This window comes from Perna viridis, chromosome 13, assembly GCF_037379345.1.
Source record: "Perna viridis isolate PV_CMFRI_1.1 ecotype Kerala chromosome 13, ASM3737934v1, whole genome shotgun sequence".
NCBI classification, from domain to species: Eukaryota; Metazoa; Mollusca; class Bivalvia; order Mytilida; family Mytilidae; genus Perna; species Perna viridis.
In genome coordinates, this window is record NC_142457.1 from 13,214,035 (window position 1) to 13,239,755 (window position 25,721).

Sequence of the window (25,721 nt, forward strand, 5' to 3'; positions counted from 1 at the left end):
TTGTGTGGAAGCTGTGTAATGAATGTTTCGATAGAGTCCAGTGCACAGTGCAAAAATATTGTTCTTTTCATCAGGGACGTATTATATAGTCCCCGTCTTCATATTGCACTTCATATTATTACAAGATTAAAGTCATCACTAGAGAAAATATATTGTCGTCGTAATGAACTTTTGGAACATTATGGTGTATCCATATGCATCACATGAAACCATATCTATTCACCATGCCATAGTTTTCTTTTGCTCTCGTGACATTTTATGAGCAACTTCGCGGTTGGTTGCTTACACTACCAGTGCACCTGGTCCATGTTCCCAGTTTTTAGTGGGGTCCAGGTTGCTTATCTACTTGTGATTTTTTGTGTCATTTTGTTTTTTTTTTTCATGTTCTTCTTTACGATTGTCCATTTTCTTTGTCTAGTGGGTTATATCCTTTATTTCCATGTATCACGGTTCCTTCGATTTCCATGGACTAACTGCATGTGTTATATAAAATTATAATTCTGCGATCAACGCTCTTAAAGATTGTATACATTGGAAAACCTGCTGCAAGTAAGATATTCAGAAAAAAACAGAGACTAAGTATGGTTTTAAATAGCTTCATTTTATTTTTAGCTTCAGGGAAATCCCATCATTTTCGACATACAAAAACTCATAATAAAACAGTACAAATTTTCACAAGAAATAATTTATGTATGCTACTCTGACAAGCAAAAAAAAAAAAACTCCTCACATATTTCCTTTCATAAAATCTTAGTGAATAAATAACAATTAAAAAGGTTAGAGGTTATATCTATAAATAGCTTCCTGGTTTTCTTGATAAACAACAAATTAAGCAGGTTTCACATAAAATTAACATACACACTAATAAAGGTCTTTCACTAAGGCCATCATTAAAAAAATTCTCAGATTCTCATCCAACATTGTTAAAAAATTACGGGCGGATGTCAACTTCTGTCAACTTGAAGGAAATTGACCTAAATTGGGGAAAAATTGGATCAGGAGGGGATGAGATTCTAGAATATTTTTTTATTAAGACCTAACTTGTAAGCATTTATGCCATCTACATATAGTGTCAATAAGTTGATGTCTCTTTAAACTACAGTATTATCATTCACAAAGCAGAAAGACAGGTATATATCTCAATAATAAATCTAAATCAAGATAGTTTAAACAATTTCTGAATAAATGCTAGAATAAGTGCTTTCACTAAAAGCCATTAGGTGTTTACATCAGCAGATCCTGAAATTAAATTAAAACAAATAAATTTTCACAATCCAATTTAGAAATTTAAAACAGGGGAGTATCTGGCTGTAATTTGCTAATTTAGGCACAAAATCACCATAGTTTTTCAACAAAATGGGGGGGTGTTTCCTACTGCATAGAATTCTCCCCAGGATCCGTCACTGCTACCTCACACTGTATTAATTGGATCATTAAAGGGGGCACATATACTGGTACTTCACCAAAAATTAGTTTTGACTAAATATGATGATATATGAATGCAGAACTATGTTTTATAATGTGTTATGTTGTGACTGATCAAGTCTGATTAAAGGCTGATGTACACATACTGATTTGATCATACATCATACCCAAATAAAAAAAAAAAATTCCTTTTTTCTAGATCCTTTATCCAAAGTAGATATTGGATACAAATCACAAATCATTTCTGCTTATATACAAATAATAAGGTTACATGCCTGTGTTTCATACAAATATCAATTGGATAATTTTCCCCCAATCTTCAATTTCAAGCAATCTGAATGGTCGAAACTTGAGGAGAAGGATTTGAGATTTTTAATGAAACAAGTCTTTTTCAGGGTTTCATAACAAAAATCTCAAATTGAGGATTACTTCAATTTTAAATAACCTCAAATATTTCATAAACTGAAATTTCAACCAAGTAGACTGCTGGATCTAAGGAAAATCTCAATTGTAGATTTTTGATGAATCTGTGCCTAGAGCTTACACATAAGATTCAATCATAATGTATTGATAGTAAAGATGAATATTGACCTTATATGAAATATCAAGTTCGGGTTGTCAGACCTGTCTCCTTTCACAGCTTTCCAAATGAAATTGAACAAAATATCAAAACAAGTCATACATGGTCACAAATCACAGGCATCATTACAGCTAATTCAGAACTTAGTGCATACAATAATATTTGCTATGACTGCATGAAATGTGTATAACTTTTTTGCAATATTTGAAACAAACTCAGCTTGTAGTATCAATACTAGTAATTCTAGAATGGAAGCAATCATTACAGTAACAAACAAGGCAAAATTTTGTCAATAATATGCATTTATATAAAATTTCATCAATCCAATAATTACTGACTTTGCAGTATTACCATGCAACTGGAGCATTGGTTTAAATTACGACTTTATCAACAGAATAGTCAAAAATTCCAAACTGGCCTTTTTCTGTTCTGTGTTGACTACACAGTTTGAGGCAATGTAACTGCAAATTTTTCAGAATTACTGAAGTAGCCTAACACTGAAAAAAATCTGACGGCAAGAATGATGGAAATAAATTTCCAATAACAACCTAGAGCTCAATTTATAAACCTGAAGAATATCACTATTCATGAATACATTCCTTTCTATAAACATGATATCTGACCTAAAGTCTACAGATTTTCATGATAAAAGATGACAGTACTCAGATATGAGAGAGACAGATTGCATTAAGTAAGCATGGTAGTAAAAGACTAAAGATTAAATATTGCACATAAATGGTTTACAATAAATCTAGTAAACACACATTTTAGCATAGCATTGCCTCATCTTTCAAAGTCTATATTTTAGAACTCATCTGTTGGGAATTCTTTTACATAAAAGTGTCTACCTTAAACAGGTAAAATACATCACACAGATCAGTTAGTTTATCTGTCTAAATGGGGATAATTCATGGCTAAACTTTTTTTGTCCCCACAATAAATTCTAATCCTGCCCAACTGTTTCCAATTCATCCTAGCCACCTAAAAATTGAATGGTTGCTTATTTCAGCTGAAATCTGTAAATTCCGATCATATTGCCACAACTGGCTATTATAAAGCATTATAACATAACTACTTCATTTTATGCATTTAAGGTCTATATTCAATGAAAAATGAAGCAATACCACCAGAAATACAAATGCACTAACATACTCTTACACTGAAGTAAGAAATCTTTATTTACAATGCACAGCAATTAAAAAGAAATAGCTTGGCTACAATCTATGTAAATTATGTACAATAGTTTTTTTGCATTCTACAACATTTTTTCTGCATGTTAGGTTTTGGGGACAAATGCTTTCTAGCAAAAGGGGCAATATACAAAATGAATGACAGAAAATTGGGGTCATCTTGTGGTCATAAAAAATTAAAATTGAGTCAGAACTTTTATGAGACTTTTGAAACTTGATTAAATTTCATTTTAGCAATCTTATATTTTGGAAGGGTTCTTACCTCACAGACTGAAAATGTGAACAAAAATAATTTTAATAAACATTTTGAGAACATTTTGCAGAAAAAACCTATAGTTCTAACAGACCATCAACTGTAACAATTAATATCAATGTACCTGGTGTTGGTCCGGGGAAATTTTTCTAAAAATTAGATTTAAGGAAGTCATGTCAGATGCTCATCAAGGAATGAAATTACTACACCATACTGGCCGGAATAAAAATTCATAAGCAGAGAAATTCTTAATATGTCTCAAACGTGTGAAGAATCAACAAAAATGTTACATAGTTCCTTCCTGCAGAAACTTTAGAAAAAAAAAACAAAAAAAAACACCCGATTTTATGTACCCAACAAACAAGTCATAATTGGCAAAATGGGAAGTTAATATACAGGAAAAATAGTCCTAACACAAAAAATTAGAATATGAACAGTGGAATTCCACTTTAAACTCACAAACATTAAGTCTGTATTCACCTATATTGAAATGGGGAAAATACCCTTATGTCTCTAGAATCATATGTGTATACTCTAACAACTATGATATTATGGCTCACAGGCTACAAGCTTCATTATATGCAATCACACATTCAAACCATTTTTACTTGTACAATTTTTAGGTACACAAAGACAACATTGTCAATTTAAGTAGTCAACTTTGTACATATATATTTACAATTGGAAATAACTGTGTCTAGCACTATGTTTTGTGATGGTTTTCATATTTGCATTTCAATAATTTACTCAACAATATATGAATACAAGAATTACATTCTGTACTATAACTATCAAATGGTCTTTGATCTTTTAATGGACTTTTGTTCCTAAGCATTTTATCAGAACAGTAATTTTTACTTAAATATTGACTTTCAATATTTATAATTGTAAGATAACATTTTTTTGCAGTTCTAGTAGTACAGTCAAATTACTAATACTCAAGAAAATAAAATCTAAAAAAAAAAAAAAAAAGTAAAAAATAACTTTGAAACTTTAGTTGCTCATCAATATCTATAAATTAACAACTCCACTAATAAAAAGAAATTTTAAGAAAAAGTTAATATCCACATGAAGGACATGTACTTTTACAGTTCAACAGAGAAAAATCCAACTCCAAAATTTTCATGAAAACGTTATTACTGAATACATCGAAAGTATGAAAACTTTATGGGATTTCTTTAGTAAGATTAGGTAAGCATCTGGGGAATGGTTAGAGTTATTCTTTACCTAAGCTAAACAACCAACGGGTTAACAGACTTACAAGTACTATCATAGCTCTATTAATTACATGAGCAATGTGTGGGTTATAACACAGTATCTGGTGGGATTTGAAATGATGACGTGTCAAAAGCTATCAGCTAAGTGGTGCAAGAAACAGGATTTCCTTTACTATCACAGTGCATCCTACTAACCTTCTACAACTCTCCAACAGTTCTTACACAAAGATGATTTTTTTTTTTTAGAGAAAAGGTCATTTAGAAGCTATTAATCCATAAACTGAAAAGGAATGGCCTCCTAAAGAATGTACATGGAAGCAATATTTCTTTACCAGATTAACTATTTGATTTTAAAGGTTCTGATACTGTGGACCCCTTCTCATTTACAGTCTTGCACCAATACATGCATTTGCATATTTTCTTGAAATATATAGCTGTCAATCTGCACCATATACATGTACCTACCATATAAATAAACTCAAATCTTGACAACAATAACTTGCTATAGAGTGTCCATCCAAGCAACTTATGATAATAGTAGTATGTGAATATCTAACTACAAAATAACTGAAAAATAGATACAGCTGCTGAGGACAAGGCATAACCCAGATATCCTAGTCTCCGGTCTCTTCTTCTTCTGCGAGTCTAACTCAACTGTAGCAAATGGTAGAGTGTAATGACGAAGTATGGCAGAACAGATGATATGCTATCATGGATGTTAGATTATTTTACAGATAGGAACAGTATCTTTTATATAATCTGAATGGATTATAATTCTGTCTAAGCCCCGACTTCTGTATAACTATCAACATAAGATTAATAAGCTTGGTGATCTAGATGTACAATTACGTATGGTGTCTTCCTTCAAAAAGCTCAGCTTACAGTCTAATCACTTCCACACTGAAGTTCAGTAATTAAGGTCAGAGTTCAGAGGTCAGCTTATAAGTTAGTGAATTGATGACCTTTAAATTTAAAGACTCTCCATAGTGACCTGAAGTTGATGGGACCTTCAGTACGGAGGTTGTCTACTTTTGAATCTTTTTCCTAAAATTGTGAATAAGTCACTACATGTTATAAGCCACGTATATTGGATCCAATTGATCAGCCAGAAACCCATCTCGTAGATGCATCCTCTGTTTCTCCCCTCGTGAATTGATTGGAATTACTCCGGGATCCACAACAACTACAACGCCCACAATCAAGTAATGTTCTTCCAAGGTCACATTGGTTACCAAGGGAACAAGGTCAAGGGCCTCATTTTCATGTCCTTCTAACTCAACAACGACCACTAGTAAATTAGTCCATGTAAATACAGCACTGTTAAAAAGAAAATATGCAAAATTTAGAAGTATGATAAAAATTAATTTAAAAGATAATGCTTTCCATTCACAGATCTTCCTATGAGATCTTTGAAAATAGGTTACCATAGTTACTCATACCATTTACAGATTTTTTTACCTTCAAAAATCTTCCTGTGTCATTGTTGAATACTGGTTACCATAATAACCCTTACCATTCTAAGACCTTCCTATGTGACCTTTGAACATTGGTTAGTATAAACTTAGCATTCTCAGATCTTGTTGTGTGACCTTTGAACATCTGGTTACCATAGCAACAATAACCATTCACAAATCTTACTGTATAACTGTTGAATAATGGTTGACCATAGTAACACTTACCATTCACAGATCTTCCTATGCGATCTTTGAACACTAGTTTCTATATCAATTGGGTGGTACCTCATTCCTCTTAACATTACTGTCTCATCCAGTGAGCCAACAACAAAAATAGCGTCATGACGACCACCATCACTCTGAGTCAGGTCTGTTCTACGAACAAATCCAAGATATCCAGTTCTTGCGTAAGAGGTTTGGGTGTCTCCTGTTGCAAGGCGAGAGTCAAAATGGTCTGCATGCAGAGATTCATCCCCATAAATACTGAAATAACCTGTGGCATTGTGTGGACTATGTACCCAGATCTGAAATGGTAGAAGTAAAATCCAAAATAAACCATGACTGTGTATATGTACCTAGCAATAATAAAAACAAAATTTGAAGAAGTATTTAAATCAATATAAAAGTGCTTCCTTGAAAAAAATATGGATCTTCATCAATTTTCATTCCTTAATCACAAAGAGTATACCTGTTTGTTTTAATAACTTCAATAAATGTTGAAATCAATAATTACATGCCAGAATTGTTTCTAAAGTAAGAGGTCATTAAATTCTTGACAAGCCATGTGAATAGTTTTAATATGGCAATTTTTGTCATTTATTCTAATTTTGGTACAACCAATAACCCAAATTAAAATCAAATATAGGGACCAAAAAGAATAAAATGGAAAGTTTATGACACTGTAGAAACTAATTTATGAAGATATATCAGTAAGTTAAGAGCTGATTTCACGAGTTATTTCCCTTACCCTAGGTCTACCTCAATCACGATAAAAAAGAAATTCATAAAAAGAATTGTCATAACCAACTAAAATACTGATTACATTTGTCACGAATTATTGTAGACTATTGGGTCATGTTTCTATAACATCTTTGGGTTTTTGGATATATGAGTATACACAGGTAAAAATCAATACACAAAAAGGATGTGAGGGAAATATGAATAAAATCATAAAAGGTCAGTATTGTGGCAAAATAAGACTAAACAGTCAATATTCTTTTACTGCAACATATTTTAGCTGTAAAAGGTAGAAGAAAACAATCTTTCTAAAACTGACGTTTACAATTCAAAAATTGGGGTAAACAGCACCAGTACAGCTGTTCAATGTTAAGTGTCATGCTCATGTCAATTATGAAGCTTTTTGACATTTTTAAGTTGAAAGTTTTAGTTCATAAGCTAAATCTCATCTATAAATCTAAACCCTTCCCAGCAGTTAAAAATTTAGTCCCAAAAATCTGACATATAAACGACTAACTACCGTAATACAGAAACTCAAGTAACTTATTATCTGCTTAAGTTACCTCTCCTAAATGTGAGTCAGCACATTGGCCTTTAGTGTCAGGGTTTGCTATCACAACTTTTACACCTGGTAACAACTGAAAAGATATATCAAACATTTTCTTCACAATAAGGAAAAGATAAAACAATTAACTGAATATCAGGTCTTTAATTTCAATTAAAATTCCAAATTTTTAATAAGAAAAAGGGGCATAACCCCTAAAAGATAAATACAACTAACATTAAAATCACACTTGACCAGCTTTTTTTCATGACAAAAAAACATAATTTAAAACAAGAGGCTCCCAGGAGCCTGAATCGCTCACCTGGTTGAATTTTGCTTTTCAAAGGCAATAAATTTAACGAGAAGTTGTCCAACAATTTTGACTCGAGAATTCTTTGGTAAGACTTATCATAAGAACTTCTCAACAATTGAAAGTTTAATTTAATCTATCATAGTTTTCAAGATACTGACTGAAAACTATTAAAAAAAGGAGTCATTTTTCCCCTTTCAAGGGTAATAACTCTTACAAGGAGTCATCTGACAACATTTATCCCTGAAGACTTTTGTAGTCCTAATAATATGGATCATTTCAGCTATTGAAATAATTATGCTAAACCTAATGGTTCTGGAGATATATGTGAAAAACTACTGTGTGACCCCCTATATTCTATTTTTAGTAACAGTGGTCATGTTTTTTGACGAATCAGAAATTCCCACACCAGTTCCATGCAGGACACCCCAAGGAACATTCATACCATATTTGGTTTCAATTGGTCAAGTAGTTTCAGAGGAGAAGAGTTTTGTATAATTGTTAACCACGACAACGACAGACGCCAAGTGATGGCAATAGCTCACTTGGCCTTTGGCCAGGTGAGCTAAAAAATTGAATGTATCTGTAATCATAATCTGGAAACCATGGAAACCATAAGTGTGAATGACAAAGACATACATTAGAACCTTTTGTGTCAAACTGATAAAAAAAAATATCATGAAATATGCAGACATAGTGATAAGATCAGAAATCAAAACTGTCAAGGTTTTTATATGTAAAACTGTCTTTTTCTACTTCACGCACTAACCTTGCCAGACTCCATGACAGAAAGACTATGAGGACTTCCCTTCTCTACCAATGTTACTCTATCATTCCTTAAAGCTCTCATATCTACATAGACTGTTGTAGGGTTTGGACATGATGCTCCCTGAACAAACAAGTAAAGATAATGTAAAATTCGAACATATTTTCCTCTAAATGATAAGGTTATTCCAGTAAAATTTTCCTGGTAGAACATCACTTAAATATTTAAACTTACGTATGGGGTATTTCTGATATTTTAAGCAATTTAATGCATTGCAAAATGAAATTAATTCTCTTATAGGTACCCCTTTTGAGTTGTGGCATTCCACCCCCTTCAAGGAGATTTTACTGGAAAAGCCCTCAGGTAACAAAAATAAAATTAGACAATTCTTGATTGGGAAAACAATCCAAAATCCTTTTTCTTCTAAACAGCTCCTATACTTAATTTGTTTTTGAAAATAATTTACTAAGCGAACGGCTAGACATGAAAGCTTAGAGAGAAAAATTCTTGGAATTTCAAAAAGATATGCTGCAGAAATCCAGAGCTTGCTGAATATCACAGATTTTAATCGAAAGTAAACACCATTTAACATGCTACTGACAAATTGTTTTTTTTATAACTGATAGAATGGACAATCTGCTTATTGGTATACATGGAAAAAGACATTTTTTGTACACTCCAAAGATTTTCCATTCATAATTTCTAAAGCCTGTACCTACAACCCATTACATACCTGTAAGCACATTCCAAGGTTGACCCTACAACCAAAACTTGTACTGACTGCTCTGAGAGATAGATTCAGGTTGGCAAACAACTTAGTAAAAGATGTGGTCAGCTGTATTCTTGGTCGTTCTTCTGATATCACACAACATGTACGAACACAGGAAAGATTGACACCTCGGGCCTGAAACAAAGAAGAACAAGAAATCTGTGAAAAACAGCTCACTAGTGATATCCCACTTTAAGGAGGTTGACTAGGATAAGGGACACAACTCTTAAAAAATCATTGGAATGTTTGTATTCATCATTTAACATCAATCTTATGTAAGCATCTAATTAACTTGAATTCATTTTTTTCTGCTTCAAATGAAAGCTTGAGATGCTTTAGTAATAATAAATGTGATACAAACATATCATTGATTTCATGAGTTATTTCCCTTACCCTAGGTCTACCTCAATCACGATAAAAGGGAAATTCATTTTTTTCAGCAAACAGAAAGTAGACATCATATGAGTATGAAAATGCATTTAAGGATACAGAGAGGAAGTACAATATATCAGCAACCTGTGATTAATAAGAGCGGAGAAAAATGTGATGAAAATTTTCTATATTACAACTTTGTATGGAAAATTCAAGTTTTTTGGCAAACAAGAAATAGATGTCAAATGGGAATAAAAATGCATTCCAGGATTCAATTGATTTTTGAAGCTTGTAAAAATTTCATTATTTTGTGGGTTTTTGAATTCCTGGATTTCCTTAGAACTTTAATTGAAAATACAATTTCTTATGAAATTTGTCTTTTTTTATTCTTAACCGCCAAAACAACAAAACTGATAACAAGCTAACTAAAATCCTCTTAAAGTATATCCGAATTTTTTTATCTAAATATAATTAAAGACTTCCACATTCCCTTTTATCAAAGTAAAATTCAAATCTACCATTATTTTTATGCTGATTTCTGATGTAATTTTTGAAATACTGTACCTTTAATGTGGCAGTTGATGTTCCCAAACCGCGAGTACAGAGCTCCATAACACCATAGGAACAGAATGTATCACGAACTGAAATCAGACAAGTCACGTGATTTTAAATGGAACTCATAGATTAACATTTGCACACAACACACATTTTCGAAAATAAATTCCTTTTTTTACATACAAGCAAAATGACTCAAACCTAAATGACAACTATGGACACAGTATTCTCATTTCCCTTCTAACACCTGATAAATAAATTCGTATATAAATAAAATACAGTCAAACCTCGGTAGCTCGAACTCCAAGGGACCATTGAAATGTGTTCGAGTTATCGCTCTGAGTTCAACTTTATCGTTAGAAACTGCCTACTTCCTACGAAGTTGTGTTAGTTCATGGATCTTTTTCATTCGCTTTCGGAAGAATATGCTGATTTGTGGACATTAAAAATGGTGTGTTCACTTTTAAAAACGTTCAGAGTTTTTCTTTCATGCTTTTATCATATCGACTTCGGAACACTCTCGTACTTCAATCAGTGTTATGTTAGAGATCAAAACTACCTAATTAGTGATGACTTAAATTTTACTTGTAATTAACTAAAATGACACTGATTAATTATAGGGTTTCAGTTTTTCACACCTTTTATTACCCAAGCTGACAAAATTGCTGACGAGTTCGAGTTAGTGAGGGTTATTCTCTAAGATTTATTACCGAATGGACCGACTAGTCAGTTCAAGTGTTTGAGAAATCGAAGTTCGAGAAATCCAAGGTTATTTCTATTGATTTTACAGGAGAAAATTTTGGTACTTTGAATTGTGTTCAAGAAATCCCAGGTGTTCGAGCCCTCCGAGTACGAGCGAGTGGATACGACTGTATGATAAAGAGTATCATTTAAATTGTTCATGTGGCTGTGGAAGTAATTTTTTGGGGACAAAACTTCTAAATCCTTTGAGAAAACCTTAATTTCAGCAAAAAATCATTGTTAATAGTTATTTACAGTTAAATGACAAAATAAATTTACCTTTATAATTACTAACAGCTGTGAGCCATACAGCAGGATTGGTTTCAACCTCAGCCGGGGCTATCAATATGGAATGATGACCAGAGTATATACTACAATGGAAAACACAATAATATATTTTGCATTTTTCTTAATATATGTACTCCCACTTTAGTGCAAGTGAAGTTTGATGAAGGAAAGTTATTCATTATGCACCACTTTCAAAGCTGCCAACCCAAAGGTATGAAAAATAGTAAGACAGTGGGTAAGCTAGAGATTTTTTGTGAGGAGCAGAAATTTTTGTTTTATATAGCTTTTACATGAGCTTGAGTATAAGCCATGAGATTCATGGCAATATCAATCGATGATTAGACTAAGAAGCAGATTTTACTTATTTTAAAACTGGAAACAGTCATGCCAATGAAAAAAATCTGAATCTTTATATATTTTTTGCAAAAAAATCAGAAATCATAAGATTTTCTTCCTATTTCGTATGGCATATTTCAATGGCCAAAACTAAAAGACTTACACTACAGTAGTAAGGGTTGGCAGCTCTGCACTTTACCTTGGCCAAGTAGAAAACGCGATTTTCTGAAAGCATTTGTTAACTTTAGAAAGTAGACCTTGTCTGCGGGAAAGTAAGTTTAATTTGGAACTTATGGGGAAAGCATCAAACAACATCTGGAAATGCAAATTTTGATAATGGTGTACTTTTATTCCTTTGCAACTTCACTGCGGCACACTATATGTCAGAATAATATATTAAAAATCAAACAATTTTGAAATCAACAAATACATGTACCACAACAGGTAAGGCAAATGCACATTTTCAGTTTATATTGAATCAAGCTGTTTAAATTTCCTTTCTATTAATTTGCTACCAAAATAAGGATTAGTAACTTTCTTTTTATTCCCCTCCCCCTAAAAAAACATACCTTGTAAGACACCACAGTACAAATCCTAGTCCACAGTAAGGATCTAAACATAGAGTTACGTCCCTTGAAGGGTAAAATTCACACTGTAATTTGATGGCTCTACATAAGGCAGTGGCTGCTGCATGAGACATCTACAATAGGAAAAACAAAATTTCTGTGACTGACACCTTACTAATGATACCCCGCTTTTTCAGCAAACGGGAAGAAGTTGTCGTACAAGTAAGATATTTCATCTAATGATTCAGAATACCCTTCTGAGAAGTTTTGCATAAAATATCAATAGCCTGTGATTTACAGAAGTTGATACTTTTGTTATGAAAAACATGCTTTGGGGAATAATGGATACAGGTAAAACAGTATAGGATGGGGTGTATAGCAAATGTAAAGTGAAACCGGTCCAAACAGAAAACTGACTTAATCGAAAATCTGCCTAAACCAGACAAGTTTGAAAGTTCCATTGTGTCAGTTTAAATGTATTTTGAACCTGGATAAATTGATCACCTGCCCAAATGTCTGTATTCTACAGTCTGAAAGGAGTTTGGTTTAGAGAGGTTTTACTTTGTATATCATATGAACAGGAATGTGACTTTTACTATGAATCATGAGCTAGTATATGTCTTTTTTTATTTGGCTTAATGAATAGCTATTCAAACTTGAATGATTGTTTAGTGAAGGAGATTTCTACCTTGAGGGCTACTTACATCACCCAGATGTTTTGAAAGAGTAAACACTCTATTTCAAATATGAATAGTATTTAGAAGGATCCCTTTCATTATAGACTAATGTTATTCAACAAACCTTGACCCCAGCCAGCATTCCCGTTGTTGAGACACTAAAGTCTAAGTAACACACCATCTCGGGTGTAGGAGCTCTATATACTGCTGTTATCTTCTTCTTGGTCAAGTCATCTGTGTCTATAAAAGGTGGCCAGGTCTTTGGTTCTACTATTGACGTGGCTTCCTAAAAATGGATTCAAGTATCTAATATAAAAAAACCCAACTTTTTAAATGATAGACGATATTGAAGACAGGTACACGACTTCTGTTTTCTCAATGAGAGAAATAAGTTATTGTTATCCCTATTTTTCATTTTGAAGTTGTGAAGGTCAACGTCCATGTAATCAAAAGACGAGTGTTTCAACCCTTATACAGAGGCAGGATCAAAACCATATAAGTTGTTTTGCATCTTGATAAATTAGAAAACAAAATGTATGCGAATTTTTTTTTTCATTTCAAAACTACCATATCTATTGATCAAGCCTGTCTCCTCTTTGGTTTGTGACATCATCCTCTTTCAGGTTACACCTTACTTTGATTACATCTAATTATAAGGAAAGCCACTAACTTTTGATTTCATTAACTTCAACACTAGGGATGTCGACAAAATGGCCGCTGCTTTACTAACTTCTACAATCATTTTGACAGTGGGTAATGTTGTTGATATATTCTGAGGATGTGGCGGTCGTATCGTCACTGGTACACAACCAACATATAAACAACCATAGAAAGCAGCTATCAACTCAATACCTGAAGAAAAATGGGAATTTTTTTTATTGTTCTTGGATTGTTTTTATTTTATAATACACTGTATTATGACAACAGAAATCTGTAATTTTTTTTCTTTGATCTTCTTGACAGATATTTCCAATTTCTCCTACATAAAAAGATATTCAAAAATAGCTGCCAAAATATTGGGAGTGATTTAACGTCATCAGACCTTCTCTGGAGTTTTGAATGAAAATGATGTCATGCACAATCACTTTGTGGTTGCCCTACTAGATTTGTTGCTATAAGTACATTAAAATGACAAAAAATGCAAAAAAATTAATATAATACTTACTAAAGATTCTGATACTGACAATATCATGTGGACCATCTAAACTCACACTCGCAAACTTGTTGAGATATTCTACATGATATGGCCAGTATCAAAATCGAAAGTAACTTTTAATCTATATATAAAAGCAAGTACTACAAGCTGCCAAACTTTAGACCCGTATATTTTTTTGAAAATCGTAAAGAGATAAAAAGAAAATCACACCTGAATTAGAGAGATAAAGTATGGACTATTTTCCAACTTCTACATGAAACTTGAATAGTATCAAACTAAAACAATCAAGATTTGAACATATACTAGTATTAACTGTAATCTGGGCCTAAGGAGACTTTACCTGGTGGGTAGATCAGAGCCACATGGTCTCCTGTGTTTAATCTCCCTTTCTCCATCAACATGAATCCAATCTTCTCTGCCCGCTTATGTAACTGTGAACATGTAATTGCCAATTGTGCCTGGATCTACGAAAGAAGTTAAATCAACATTTTTATTACAAGTAACTGAGATTTCAAATACATTTTTTATACCAAGATATTAATATACGGAAGATGGAATGATGTACTTAATTAAAAAGTATATAATGCCAAACCAAACCCAAAATTCAATGTTAATTTAAAAAAAAAAAGGTTATGTAGGTGTTTTTTTTTAATATTGTGATGTGAAAAATGGTATGTAAGTCTGATCAGCTGACTCTGTGGTATCATGAGAATGGGTTCCAATCTACCATTCAAATGCATGGAAATTTGTCATTTAAAGAGTATTGAGTTCAGTATTAAAACATCTTTCTGTGTACAAACAAACAATTTAAATTTTGAATAGTGACAGTGTGTTGCATTCAACAAAATAAAAAATATCATACATGTATGTGAAAGACAAAAGCAAAATATTTCAATACAATTATATTTCCTATATCAGGCCCCATCACCACAAAATATGAAAAAAAAATTACTTCAGTCTGTGAAAATTCTTAACAGATTGTGATGTCATCAATTTCAAAGACTTTGAAGTTACTATGGAAGTGAAGAATATTTTCAGACTTAAGTATTTTTTTAAAGTTTTGTGGAGCAGGGACCAAATCAGCTAATAAAAAATCTTGTCATCTCAACTAGAGGACCTTCAAGCACAGGCACAATAGGGGTTTCCTTTGGTTAACAGAGCATATATGTTCACATTACCAACATGCATACATAATTATATTAACATTGAACCAAGGGCAACTTTTCCAACATATACTGAGAAAACTTTGAACTATATACATGCTAATTACAGACTTAAGCCACATTTTACAGCAAGTAAAATAGTGATCTTTAGATGATAGAGTTTTTCTTCATTCAATTAAATGACCATCACCTGATGAACTTCCCCAGGTAGTTAAGTGGACAACTGAGAAGCAGATTTTAACATTCTGTTATACCATAGGTATATGAACCTTTGTCAGATAGAATGTTCATATCTCCTACCCAATTGTCCAGAAAACTACCTAACACAGGACAGATCAACTCTATCCCCTGAAGATAACTGTTTTACTCACTATAACACAGAAATATACAATATTTATTTAAACCATATAAAGTGTGACAGTTATAAATACAGAACAAGGGGTCATTATTTCATACATTTCAGTATTTATTTACATGTAGCAACTGTATATATTTTACCATCATGCTTTTATCATGTGTGTTAGTAAATCAACAATATTGAGAACTCTTCTATGTAGATAAACACCCACTTGAGCTGTACAGCATTTTAGCACAAGTAGAAATAATTAATGTCCCGTATCAAAAACCTCATTGAAACAAACTGTTAAACAAGGCAGCATAAACCTTGAAATTTTATCAAGTTAAATTTGACCTTGAAATAGTCCTACAATTACGTTGACCTTCAAGTCACATACAGTTACAAGGAAGAGTCCTCAAACCATATTTTACATCATATTTCCATTTGGTTAATATCTAGTTACCTGGTAAGGCCATTTTCCTTGAATCTGAGGGAATATGTATCATATAAAATGGGAGCTTCTTAGACTTGATAAAGGTTATATGAAAAACTGTAGGGATAAATATCAATCAAGGTAAATTCTTATTAATTCATGATATTTGAAGTAAATTACTGTTAATTCTATTAAGTGAAGATCAAAACATCAGGGATCATTCTCATCAGCCAATTATACACTCAACAAATCCAGTCTTCTCAAATATTTCTACAGTAATATTTATATGGGGAGTAAAACAAAAATATTACAGTTAGAATCCTAAAAAAAAAACCAAAAAATTATCACTTCCATTACAAAATTATAACAGGCCTAGATAAAGGATGAGATCCGCGAAATGATAGGGAAGCGAAAATTGGCAAAATTGAGGTACATGTTAATATACGGTAAAATAATGAATCATAACGGCTGTTAAGGGGGAGCATAATATCCCTGCAGGATATCAAATTTCTTTTCAATGTGAATCAACAAAAAAAAAACCAATCAATTACTTCATTAAGAAACCTTTTGTTGTTTTTTAAACAAATAAATTCAATTGCATTTGAGAAGTCTGGATAACAAAAGCAGCATAGGGTAGTAAGCAACAATAATTAAAGCCACAAAATGAAAATCAAACAAAAACATCAAAATGTAAAATTTGAACCAAGGGAAGATAACCTACCTTGGAATTGAGCATAGTAAATAAAACATGGTCAGGTGTTGTCTGTGACCTCCATCGTAAAATCTCTGTTAAGAACTGGTGCTGAAATAAACAAGTTTGATTAAGAAGATGAAAACAATCTGAATGTACATGTATCAAGGCACTAATGATTTCGACAGTTTTCATACTAAGTGCCAAGACACCCTATTAAAAGTAAAGGCTAAGGGCTGTTCCCCTACATGGGAAGGGGGGGGTTGCTGATTTTTTTATTTTTCTCTTGGTGAGGGGTAAAAATATTTCTTATATGTTGGTAGTGTATGTTTGATAAATTGAATTATGTTGGTAGGGGTGAAATTTCATTTCTAAAATTCAATACACCTGAAGGTTGGGAGATTTTGGTGCTCTGATTTCCCAAAATGTAGTACTACATATGTGTTTTTCAACAGATAAATAATTATTTTTAATGTTTTACCTCTTTCTGGTGGTGGGGGGTATCTTAAGAATCTATAATATGTTGGAGTGGGGGTTGGCAATTTTTTTTTATATATTGGTTAGTGGGGGGGGGGGGGTCTTTTGCAAGTTGCGTCCCACCTCCCCATGTAAATTTAAATGGAAACAGCCCTAAATTTTACTGAATTTATTTAAGGACTTTTGGTCTTTCACAAATCTCTACCGCATATTACATGAAATGCAACTTCAAAATTTGAAAACTCATTTACATTCATTAGAACTTTAACTAATTTTCTCTACCTTTTTGGCATTGTCTGATTCCTCTTCAGCTGAAGTGAGTTCCCTCCCTTGAGCCCAAGCCATTCTGGCTCCCTGTACAATGTTCCCTACATGTACTGCTGATGGAGTTACATCTGAAAAGGGCCAATCAATGATTTTAGCAAGTTCTTATGTATGGTGTACTGTAAAGTTTCTGCATTTTTCAATAATACTTTACAGAAGATCCTGAGAATTGGAAAAGAAGGGTTCCAGACTATTGTTGGTTAGTTTTTGCCCATACAATGCACATCCAACATTAAGTTGTTACTGGAAAATGCTAATATCTATTAGGATAAAAAAGTAACTTGAGACAGAAAATATCAGGCAATAAGAACAGCAGAATAAGTGATAAATATGCTGATAAATAAATTTATTCTGTGTTTTGGTAAAAATATTTAAAATACAGTTATCTTATCAACTGTGCAAATTTGTTTTCATAAAATGGTATCTTCATTGATAGAAACATATTGTAAGAAAACTCTAATTAAATAAATGCCCTATGTTAAACATTCAAATGTTGTGCAGAGCTGGTTATACACATGCTTATACAGAAAGTTGATATTAAAATCACTTACAACATGTGACAAAATCTATATTCATATACCAAATTTGAAATAATCCACCCATTTGGAGTTGAGAAAAATGAGATAATCTTTGGACAGATGGACAAGATAATTCAAACATACCACCCACTCATTGAGTTGGGGTATAATACATGTAAATAACCATACCTGGTTTGTGTTCTCTTGGTTTTGGTAAGTTTGTGACACATGTATGTGGGCACATAAGTACATTGGCAGGATGTAAACTCCCTTCTAAAAATCTCTTCTTGGTTTCATGAAGATGTATTCCACCAAGGGGGGTCTTTGGAAGGTAATTATGAGGGACTAGAGACAAACAATAGACACCCACTTGATGTATACTGTCTACAGCTTGTAACACACGACTCATCCACTGGAAGCTCTATAAATAGAAAGTGAAAGTCAGTCTATAAATAGAAACTATGACTTCATAAGAGAAACTGAAAGTAATAATACACTCTATAAATAGTGCTTGCTGTTGAAAGAAACATTCTTCGAATGAGTAAATTGATGCAGACACTGATTAACAGATCTTGGAACATTCAACTAAAATTAGGCACGGCAGGAGTTTTCTTCTAATGACTTCACAGTAACAGCTGATGTATATTGATAACCAGACTTTTTAATGGAATTTCACCACTAATCATCAATAGTGACTATAAAGATCAACAACTTCACAGTAACAAATCAAACTTGAAAAGACTGGTTTAACCAGTCTTTTACATGTTAATCAAATTTTAGGACCGCCCAATCTTCTTATGTAATTATAGTATTTCAAGTTGAAAACTAATCTTTGTTTTCGAAATTTCAATATCAGACCAAAGTTGATTGTAGATGTGAAATATTCAGATGTCATTAAAAAAAAAAAAAGAATGGGCTGAACAAAACATTGCAACAGACATACAGACAGACTGGAAATGGGGCAAAACATAGTCACTAACCTCTTCTTCAGTGCAATCAGGTCGTTGTTCAGCTACTATCACAATACGCTCATCTTTAAGTACATTTATAGAAAATACGGCAATTCTTCCACGGTAGATAAATTTCATTGGTTCAACAGCTAACACAGTGGCAATGATGTCATCAGTGTTGTGTCGCCGACCTGACACCTGCATCAGGCCTTCTTTACTACCACAAACAAACACTAAACCACCCTGTAATTAAATAATAATTCAATATAATGATAATTCTAATGGTTTTGCATTTATGGTAACTGCTTCAGGTATCAGCTCATAAGACATTTTCACTGACTGATTTTGAAGAATAAACTACATGTACTTTTGAAGGTCGCGACCAAGAATCCTTAGTATCCCATTTGGTCTTATTGCTTAAGGCTGCAATACCAGTATAAAGTTTCTACTTAAGCTTTCTATAACATCATTATCATTACATGTGAACGTGTTTGCAAATTTGAATTTGTATCTGATAGACACTGAATATGCATTAATAATACTTGTGAATGAGGCATAAATTTTAATATGTTCACTTATTTCTGAAGACATGGTAAACACTGAAAGAATATGAAAATGACTACATGTACTTGTTCTTAACTACTTACTGGACCTAAGAATCCCAGTAAACCAGTCCGTACATACAACTTATCTCCTATAGGTCGTCCATCACTGTTAAGTGGCTGGATCTGCAAAGTTAATTAAGATCAACATCAGATATCAAATATCAAATTGCTGCCTTTATCTAACAAATTCAAACTTTACACTCATCACTCAACGTTCAATGACTAATTAATCAACCATTATATGGTTCAGTATCCATAGTTCATCATTCACTCAATGCTTATCACTCAAACTGCATCAAATATACGTTGATTCATTCATTATTTAATCAAATTTGGAGGAATATCTGGTATATATCTTCAACATATAATCAATTTATTCTGGTTAGTTTTTCCATATATAGTTGATGAAACTGTATATTCTTACCGCTTAATATAACACCTTCAATCCCTCAATTAACAAAACAAATAGCTCATTCATCAACCACCTTTCATTTCATGACTCAAGCAAGAAAGTAAATATGATACCATGATTAAATTTTGATTACTTGCAGAGCAACCTTGATAATAAATACAGTTTCCTTTAGAACTATGGACATTTTGTATGTATAGTCATTTAAAAGATGTTGACTCCAATGTTCAAAAGATGTTAAAAGAATTTTACAGCCTCTATGTGACCTTGACATATGATCTCTAACCTTATAATTAACTGACCTGGAAAGTATTACTGGTAACTCCTTGTAACCCCCAGTAATTGCTGCCTGTGTACCCTGCACATACACAGAGTTCTCCTACTTCATCTGTTTTACAGAGGTAGGGGGCACCATCAACTTTTATCACAATCATAACAGCTGCAATATAACAGTTTTAACTTTCAGTAGGTGTGATTTGAAATTTATCTGATGTAAAGGCATGAAGAATCTATAATCATTTTGTCTATCCAAAATATACATAAATGGATAAGAAATGTAAAAAAAAAAAAAATTATGATCAATCTTTTTTTTTAAGTCACGGAAGAATATAGTATTAAAAACACCACATCCCTGATATAAACAGTTGTGTGTCAAAGATAGCATTACTTGAAACTTGCATATTACATTTATTTACAAACTTTGTGTGGTTTTAATATGATAACTGGTAGTCATTCTACATATACAACAATTTAACAAACTTACCACCTGGCATTACTTGACCACAATCTTGTAAAGTGAGAGATGTAAGGCTGTTTTCACTATCTACTCTCACAACACCATGACTGAGGCCTAACATGGAAAGGATACCTCGACCAGTAGCACTCGCACTAGATCTACCAGGCCTACAAAATTCATACATACAGGTATTAATTTGTGAAAAAAAAACAAAACAAAAAACATGGCCTTACATGGAGAGAATATCTCGACCAGTAACACTTACACAAGATCTACCAGGCCTACAAAATTACCAACATTACACATTCAAGTGTGTAAGTTTTTTTGGGGGGCAAAAAGGTAATCCAAAGACCAAATTTCAAGAAAATGAAATATTCATGTAGATGACAGAAAATGAAATTTTTCAGTCTGAAGGGCAAGTTTTAGTCTCCAAGCCCAATTGGCAAATGGCCTTAATATTACCAAATAAGTTTAAGTCCACATTTAAACTAAGTTAATTCATCAACATGTATCAGTAGTCCTTACCTCCTGAGTGAGACTGTGAGACCTTCCACAGAACCAGCACAAGGACAAATTGAATCAGATTTTAGACCTTTACTTTGGAATGCATTGTAAAATGCATCACAGGATGTCAAAGACCCTAGAAAAATAAATTAAAAATACTAATTTCACTATTTTCGCGGTGGACAGAAAAGCATGAAAAATAGTACACGTGAAAATGATTTTTAACACTATATAATACTAATCCTTTTTTAATCTGCGAAAATTGATACCCGCGAATCTGCTTACTTGACAGAATGTGTGAAAATTAACAACCACAAAATTAGTATGTTTACAGTAACCCCCTCTTTTTGGAGCGGGTGTATAATTATGTATATTTATATTGACAAGCACATCATGCACATTAAGTGTAAGGAGGGTTTGGAAAAGAAAAAGTTGTGTAGATCATTTTTATCATCTTTTTTATTGGTCATTTTGTACCAGTAGGAAGGCTTCATCAAAGGATGTATTGTTCTATCAAAATAACCCCTTTTGAGATCTTTTTGTGCAAGATTGAATTTTGATAATTAGAATATTAGTATACTATTGGACACTAACTCTGTCCATGCATACTTACAAGGGTTAGCCCCATCTGCTACAAATAGGAGACGTAAGGTTGAAAAGTTGATATCTTTGTGGTCTTTCTGGGCTAACAGACCCCAATGCATATCCCTGGATTTCACTATTGCTACTGATGCTACAAAGATAAACCGATTTAATATGTTTTTCATCTTATATTTCTACACACACTTGGTCACTATACAAGTACATTAAGAGTAAGATTCGATATGTACTATAACTTTTCATAGCAACAAAAATATGTAATTACAATTATTTGTCGTATTACTTAGTACATACAATATAACAATAATTTAGTAATTGAAGTAACGTTTTTGCTAACGATTCTACTTTCATAAGAACAATGCAAATTCTACGCCGTCCGATTTCTGCAAAAGATTGTTTCAACTCCTGATTTGTTTAGAACATACAGCACTGACAGAATAGCTGAGAGGTATGAATACATCCTGCTCATTGTGTTCATTTATGACTAGCTTGATAAATACCTGAACTAAATATCATTTTAATGGTAGATCTAAATTTGAAGAGCATTATAGAAATTATTCATTTACATCCATAAAAACTACAAAAGTGACAACTTCTTTGGAAAGCATGGACATTATGGCAGTTTTGCTTAATAAATCATTTCATTTTAATGTAAATTTCCCTGTCAGAGATCTCAAAATTTCAAACAAAGTCAACAATCAATTATGGTCATAATGTAACCCATAATTAACAGCTATTCAAACTTGAAAGACCATGTTCAAAAGATCATACAGGTGATCTGGTATAATTAAGTAAGACACTTTGGTATAACGTGGGGCAATTTTCTACCTAGAGAGCTACTTAAAATAGAATTACTGTGAGCAAACTCACAAAGAGTATACCACCTATTTGAAATGGAGTAAATGTAGAAACTTCTTGGATTATCTCCCTTTGTAGTCATCCACGAGTAATTATATTCCTTCATGCATACCTACATATGATGCTCAATCTTCTAAAACTTCATCAGAATCCCTTGAATCGTTTAGAAGGAGTTGCCCTCACAAGAATTGTTGACAATCAGAAGGACAGACAGATGACAGACAACAGAGAGACAGATAGCCTCCAAATTTTGTTTGTGGGGGTATAATTACTCAGAAGTCTAGCTAGATTTGAATTAAAATCAGTATTTCAATTTGCTATAATTTTCCATGCACATAACTCATTACCTTTATGTTTTGTTGTCATTTTCATCCACGAAGCAGGATCAACTTTCATTAAGGAATAAGGAACAAATATCACATGCATACCATTAAATACACTCTGAAATAAAAGGAAAAAAAATACAATTGTAAATGGTACATTATAAAGCATATAAAAATTCACTTTAAAGGGATATATTTGCTTTTAGCAGTGATCAAATTTAAGGGGAAATACCTGCTAAATGCCAGTTAAAATACAAATTTTTCAAGTAGAAATCATTTCCACTTCCTAAAATTTGCTTGTAGGATTCTGCAAACTTTACAAGTGTAGTACAGAATTAACAGAAGGAACTGAGATTTAGTGAGTGGAATATTTCGGTATTTGTAAAAATTAGCTAGTTGAAATATTTATTAAATTAAACCCCTGTTGAGCAGTTAACAGCCCTGTTTTTTTGTGTGTTTTTTTTTGTGTGAAAGTTTTAGCTTCGCCGCAGTCCCTAAACAGACTTATTAAAATTTGTTTTATTCACAAGATGACTTTACCCAGACAATATACCTTGAATAAGCTACTACATATTTACCTTGACAAAATGATGTAACAAATAATCACTGTAATGTAATTTTTATTTCTTTTTAGAATTGAAGATTTAGGGGTGGATTATCAATCCAGATATATTAGTAACATATTTTAGCAATTTAGATATATTTGGTTTCATGGTTAAGATATTGCTGGTGAATATGGCAAATACTTCCTGTTTTGAATCAGCACCTGGTGACACTGAATGTAGTACTTTATGAATTATAAAATGTTATATAGATAAAACTTACACATAAAATACCATGCCAGAGGCCAACATCACGTTTAAAATCTAATACACACACCATCACTTCACCTGGAAATAAATGATGAAATTATAAATAGTTAAAATAAGTAAATCATTAAAGAGATAATATTGACTGGACAGTACCTCACTATATCATGGTTCATTTTTAAGTTTATTTTTTTAAGGTTCTTTTTTTTTTTTTTTTTTAATCAATGTGTTGGATTCGGATTGATAATGAAAATCCAATGTTTCTTCTGAGAATTTCATGTTTTTGCTCAATATTGGCATGATACCTTGATTTTGTGACTTACAGTGCGTAATTTGTTAATTTTTTTTAAAAAAAGGTTACGAATTTACCAGTTTGACTTAATCAAGAAAAAATGCCATTTCATCATTTTTGACCGAATGTGCTTACACAATTAGTAATCCTGAATAAGACCTTCTTACAAAAAAAAAAAAACAAACAAACAAACAAACAGAGTAAACAAAGCAGTTGTAGTTTTAATAATCATAAGAAAATTGTTGCAGTAAATTTTGGAAATTTCAAAGGGACATAACTCCAACAAAATTTAAATGTTTAAAAATTTTCTGTTCACTCCTGCAACAACATAATACATTAAACCTACCTTCTGTATAGTTAGCTGCCACTGTGAGCGTCCGAGCGTGACATAACATACTATTTCTAGTTATGGTAACCCCCATTGTGCTACCATCTTTTCCTTGTGTGTACTGCAAAGAGTATTAAATTGATCATTGGTATTTTTTTTGCAGAATCAAATACATAAATTCTTCAAAAGCAATTCTTCAGGGGATAGTTCAGGTTTGAGTAACAAAATGTTTTGTGTTTGTGGAATAGTGTATGGTTTCCATTCATAGTTTATATACTAGCAAACTCTGAAAATTTGTTAAGGGAACGACTGTGATTTACCTCTACATAGGCAGGAATATCTTCTGAGACTTTAGGTGGTGGCTGCCAATCTTTGCTTGGTTTGTTTAAATTGTCTGTTAAAAACCAATGGAGTTTAGGCCAACCTAAAATGACAAATATCAAAAACAAATGTACACAGAACATTATTGTTAGGAATTAATAAACATAATAGTCAATAAACACACTGTGTATACTGGGAATCTCTTCTCAATACCATGCATTGGTCTACAAGGTTTAAAATTAATGAATTTCACATAAAAAAGGAATATACATGAGCCATTTCATGGAGAATTCAACCCTTTGAAAGAAACATTGGTGCAGTTAAATCATTTTTTTAATTGTAATTTACATCAAAGACTCCTAAACATCATTATTTTCCCCCAGTCATTTCTGTGTTTCTTAGATCAGAAGAATAAATAATCCTTAAATGTATAAGGCAAAATGTGACAAGCATTTGTTTTTGTTTTCCTTCTGTAGACAGTATCAGTGGCTCCAATAGATTGCTGTCTGAAATCATCAAATCAAGACTGTTCATTAAAAATCCTCAAAATCTGCTATGGAGGCCTTCTTAATTCTTTTGATCCACTTACCTTTAAAAGATGCAACATCTCCATTGGCTGATTTTGATAGACCTTTATAACAGGCTTCTGAGGTAAGGGCCCACTGAACATTCAGACTCCCTAACATAAAACCTATTCCTTCGCTACCCGCATCCTGCAAGAAAAATATACATCAGGAATTAGACTCTTCATTTTGACTTTAAACAGACAAATATGCACCATCTGATTTTCTATGTATTAAGCCAATAGGATTCTAATTATAACAAGTTATAGAAGACGTCAGGTGAAAACTGCGGGACTTCATATCACATGAAATGAACTTGCCTGC

The 25,721-nt window shown here is 32.5% G+C and overlaps 1 protein-coding gene across 6 annotated transcripts in view; it reads right to left on the minus strand.

The window, feature by feature from the left end:
- Positions 1 to 580: 580 nt before the first annotated feature.
- Positions 581 to 25,721, minus strand: part of LOC148599649 (disco-interacting protein 2 homolog C-like) — a 67,727-nt gene continuing 42,586 nt past the window's right edge. For 4 of the 6 annotated variants that reach the window (XM_088557499.1, XM_088557496.1, XM_088557498.1 and 1 more), the window contains 26 exons: positions 25,424 to 25,547; positions 24,834 to 24,937; positions 24,532 to 24,634; positions 23,910 to 23,974; positions 23,109 to 23,202; positions 21,917 to 22,036; positions 21,325 to 21,439; positions 20,827 to 20,966; positions 20,366 to 20,502; positions 19,697 to 19,777; positions 19,080 to 19,292; positions 18,289 to 18,520; positions 17,540 to 17,652; positions 16,811 to 16,891; positions 16,120 to 16,143; positions 14,497 to 14,620; positions 13,671 to 13,852; positions 13,125 to 13,286; positions 12,327 to 12,457; positions 11,413 to 11,504; positions 10,402 to 10,478; positions 9,430 to 9,600; positions 8,700 to 8,819; positions 7,640 to 7,714; positions 6,345 to 6,643; positions 581 to 5,982 (listed from right to left, as the gene is read on the minus strand). In XM_088557499.1, the coding sequence (XP_088413625.1) occupies positions 5,730 to 5,982; positions 6,345 to 6,643; positions 7,640 to 7,714; positions 8,700 to 8,819; positions 9,430 to 9,600; positions 10,402 to 10,478; positions 11,413 to 11,504; positions 12,327 to 12,457; positions 13,125 to 13,286; positions 13,671 to 13,852; positions 14,497 to 14,620; positions 16,120 to 16,143; positions 16,811 to 16,891; positions 17,540 to 17,652; positions 18,289 to 18,520; positions 19,080 to 19,292; positions 19,697 to 19,777; positions 20,366 to 20,502; positions 20,827 to 20,966; positions 21,325 to 21,439; positions 21,917 to 22,036; positions 23,109 to 23,202; positions 23,910 to 23,974; positions 24,532 to 24,634; positions 24,834 to 24,937; positions 25,424 to 25,547 (3,432 nt within the window). In that variant the 3' untranslated portion in view covers positions 581 to 5,729. The remainder of the gene's footprint in view (positions 5,983 to 6,344; positions 6,644 to 7,639; positions 7,715 to 8,699; positions 8,820 to 9,429; positions 9,601 to 10,401; positions 10,479 to 11,412; positions 11,505 to 12,326; positions 12,458 to 13,124; positions 13,287 to 13,670; positions 13,853 to 14,496; positions 14,621 to 16,119; positions 16,144 to 16,810; positions 16,892 to 17,539; positions 17,653 to 18,288; positions 18,521 to 19,079; positions 19,293 to 19,696; positions 19,778 to 20,365; positions 20,503 to 20,826; positions 20,967 to 21,324; positions 21,440 to 21,916; positions 22,037 to 23,108; positions 23,203 to 23,909; positions 23,975 to 24,531; positions 24,635 to 24,833; positions 24,938 to 25,423; positions 25,548 to 25,721) is intronic. The other 2 variants (XM_088557501.1, XM_088557497.1) reach the window with 1 other exon arrangement.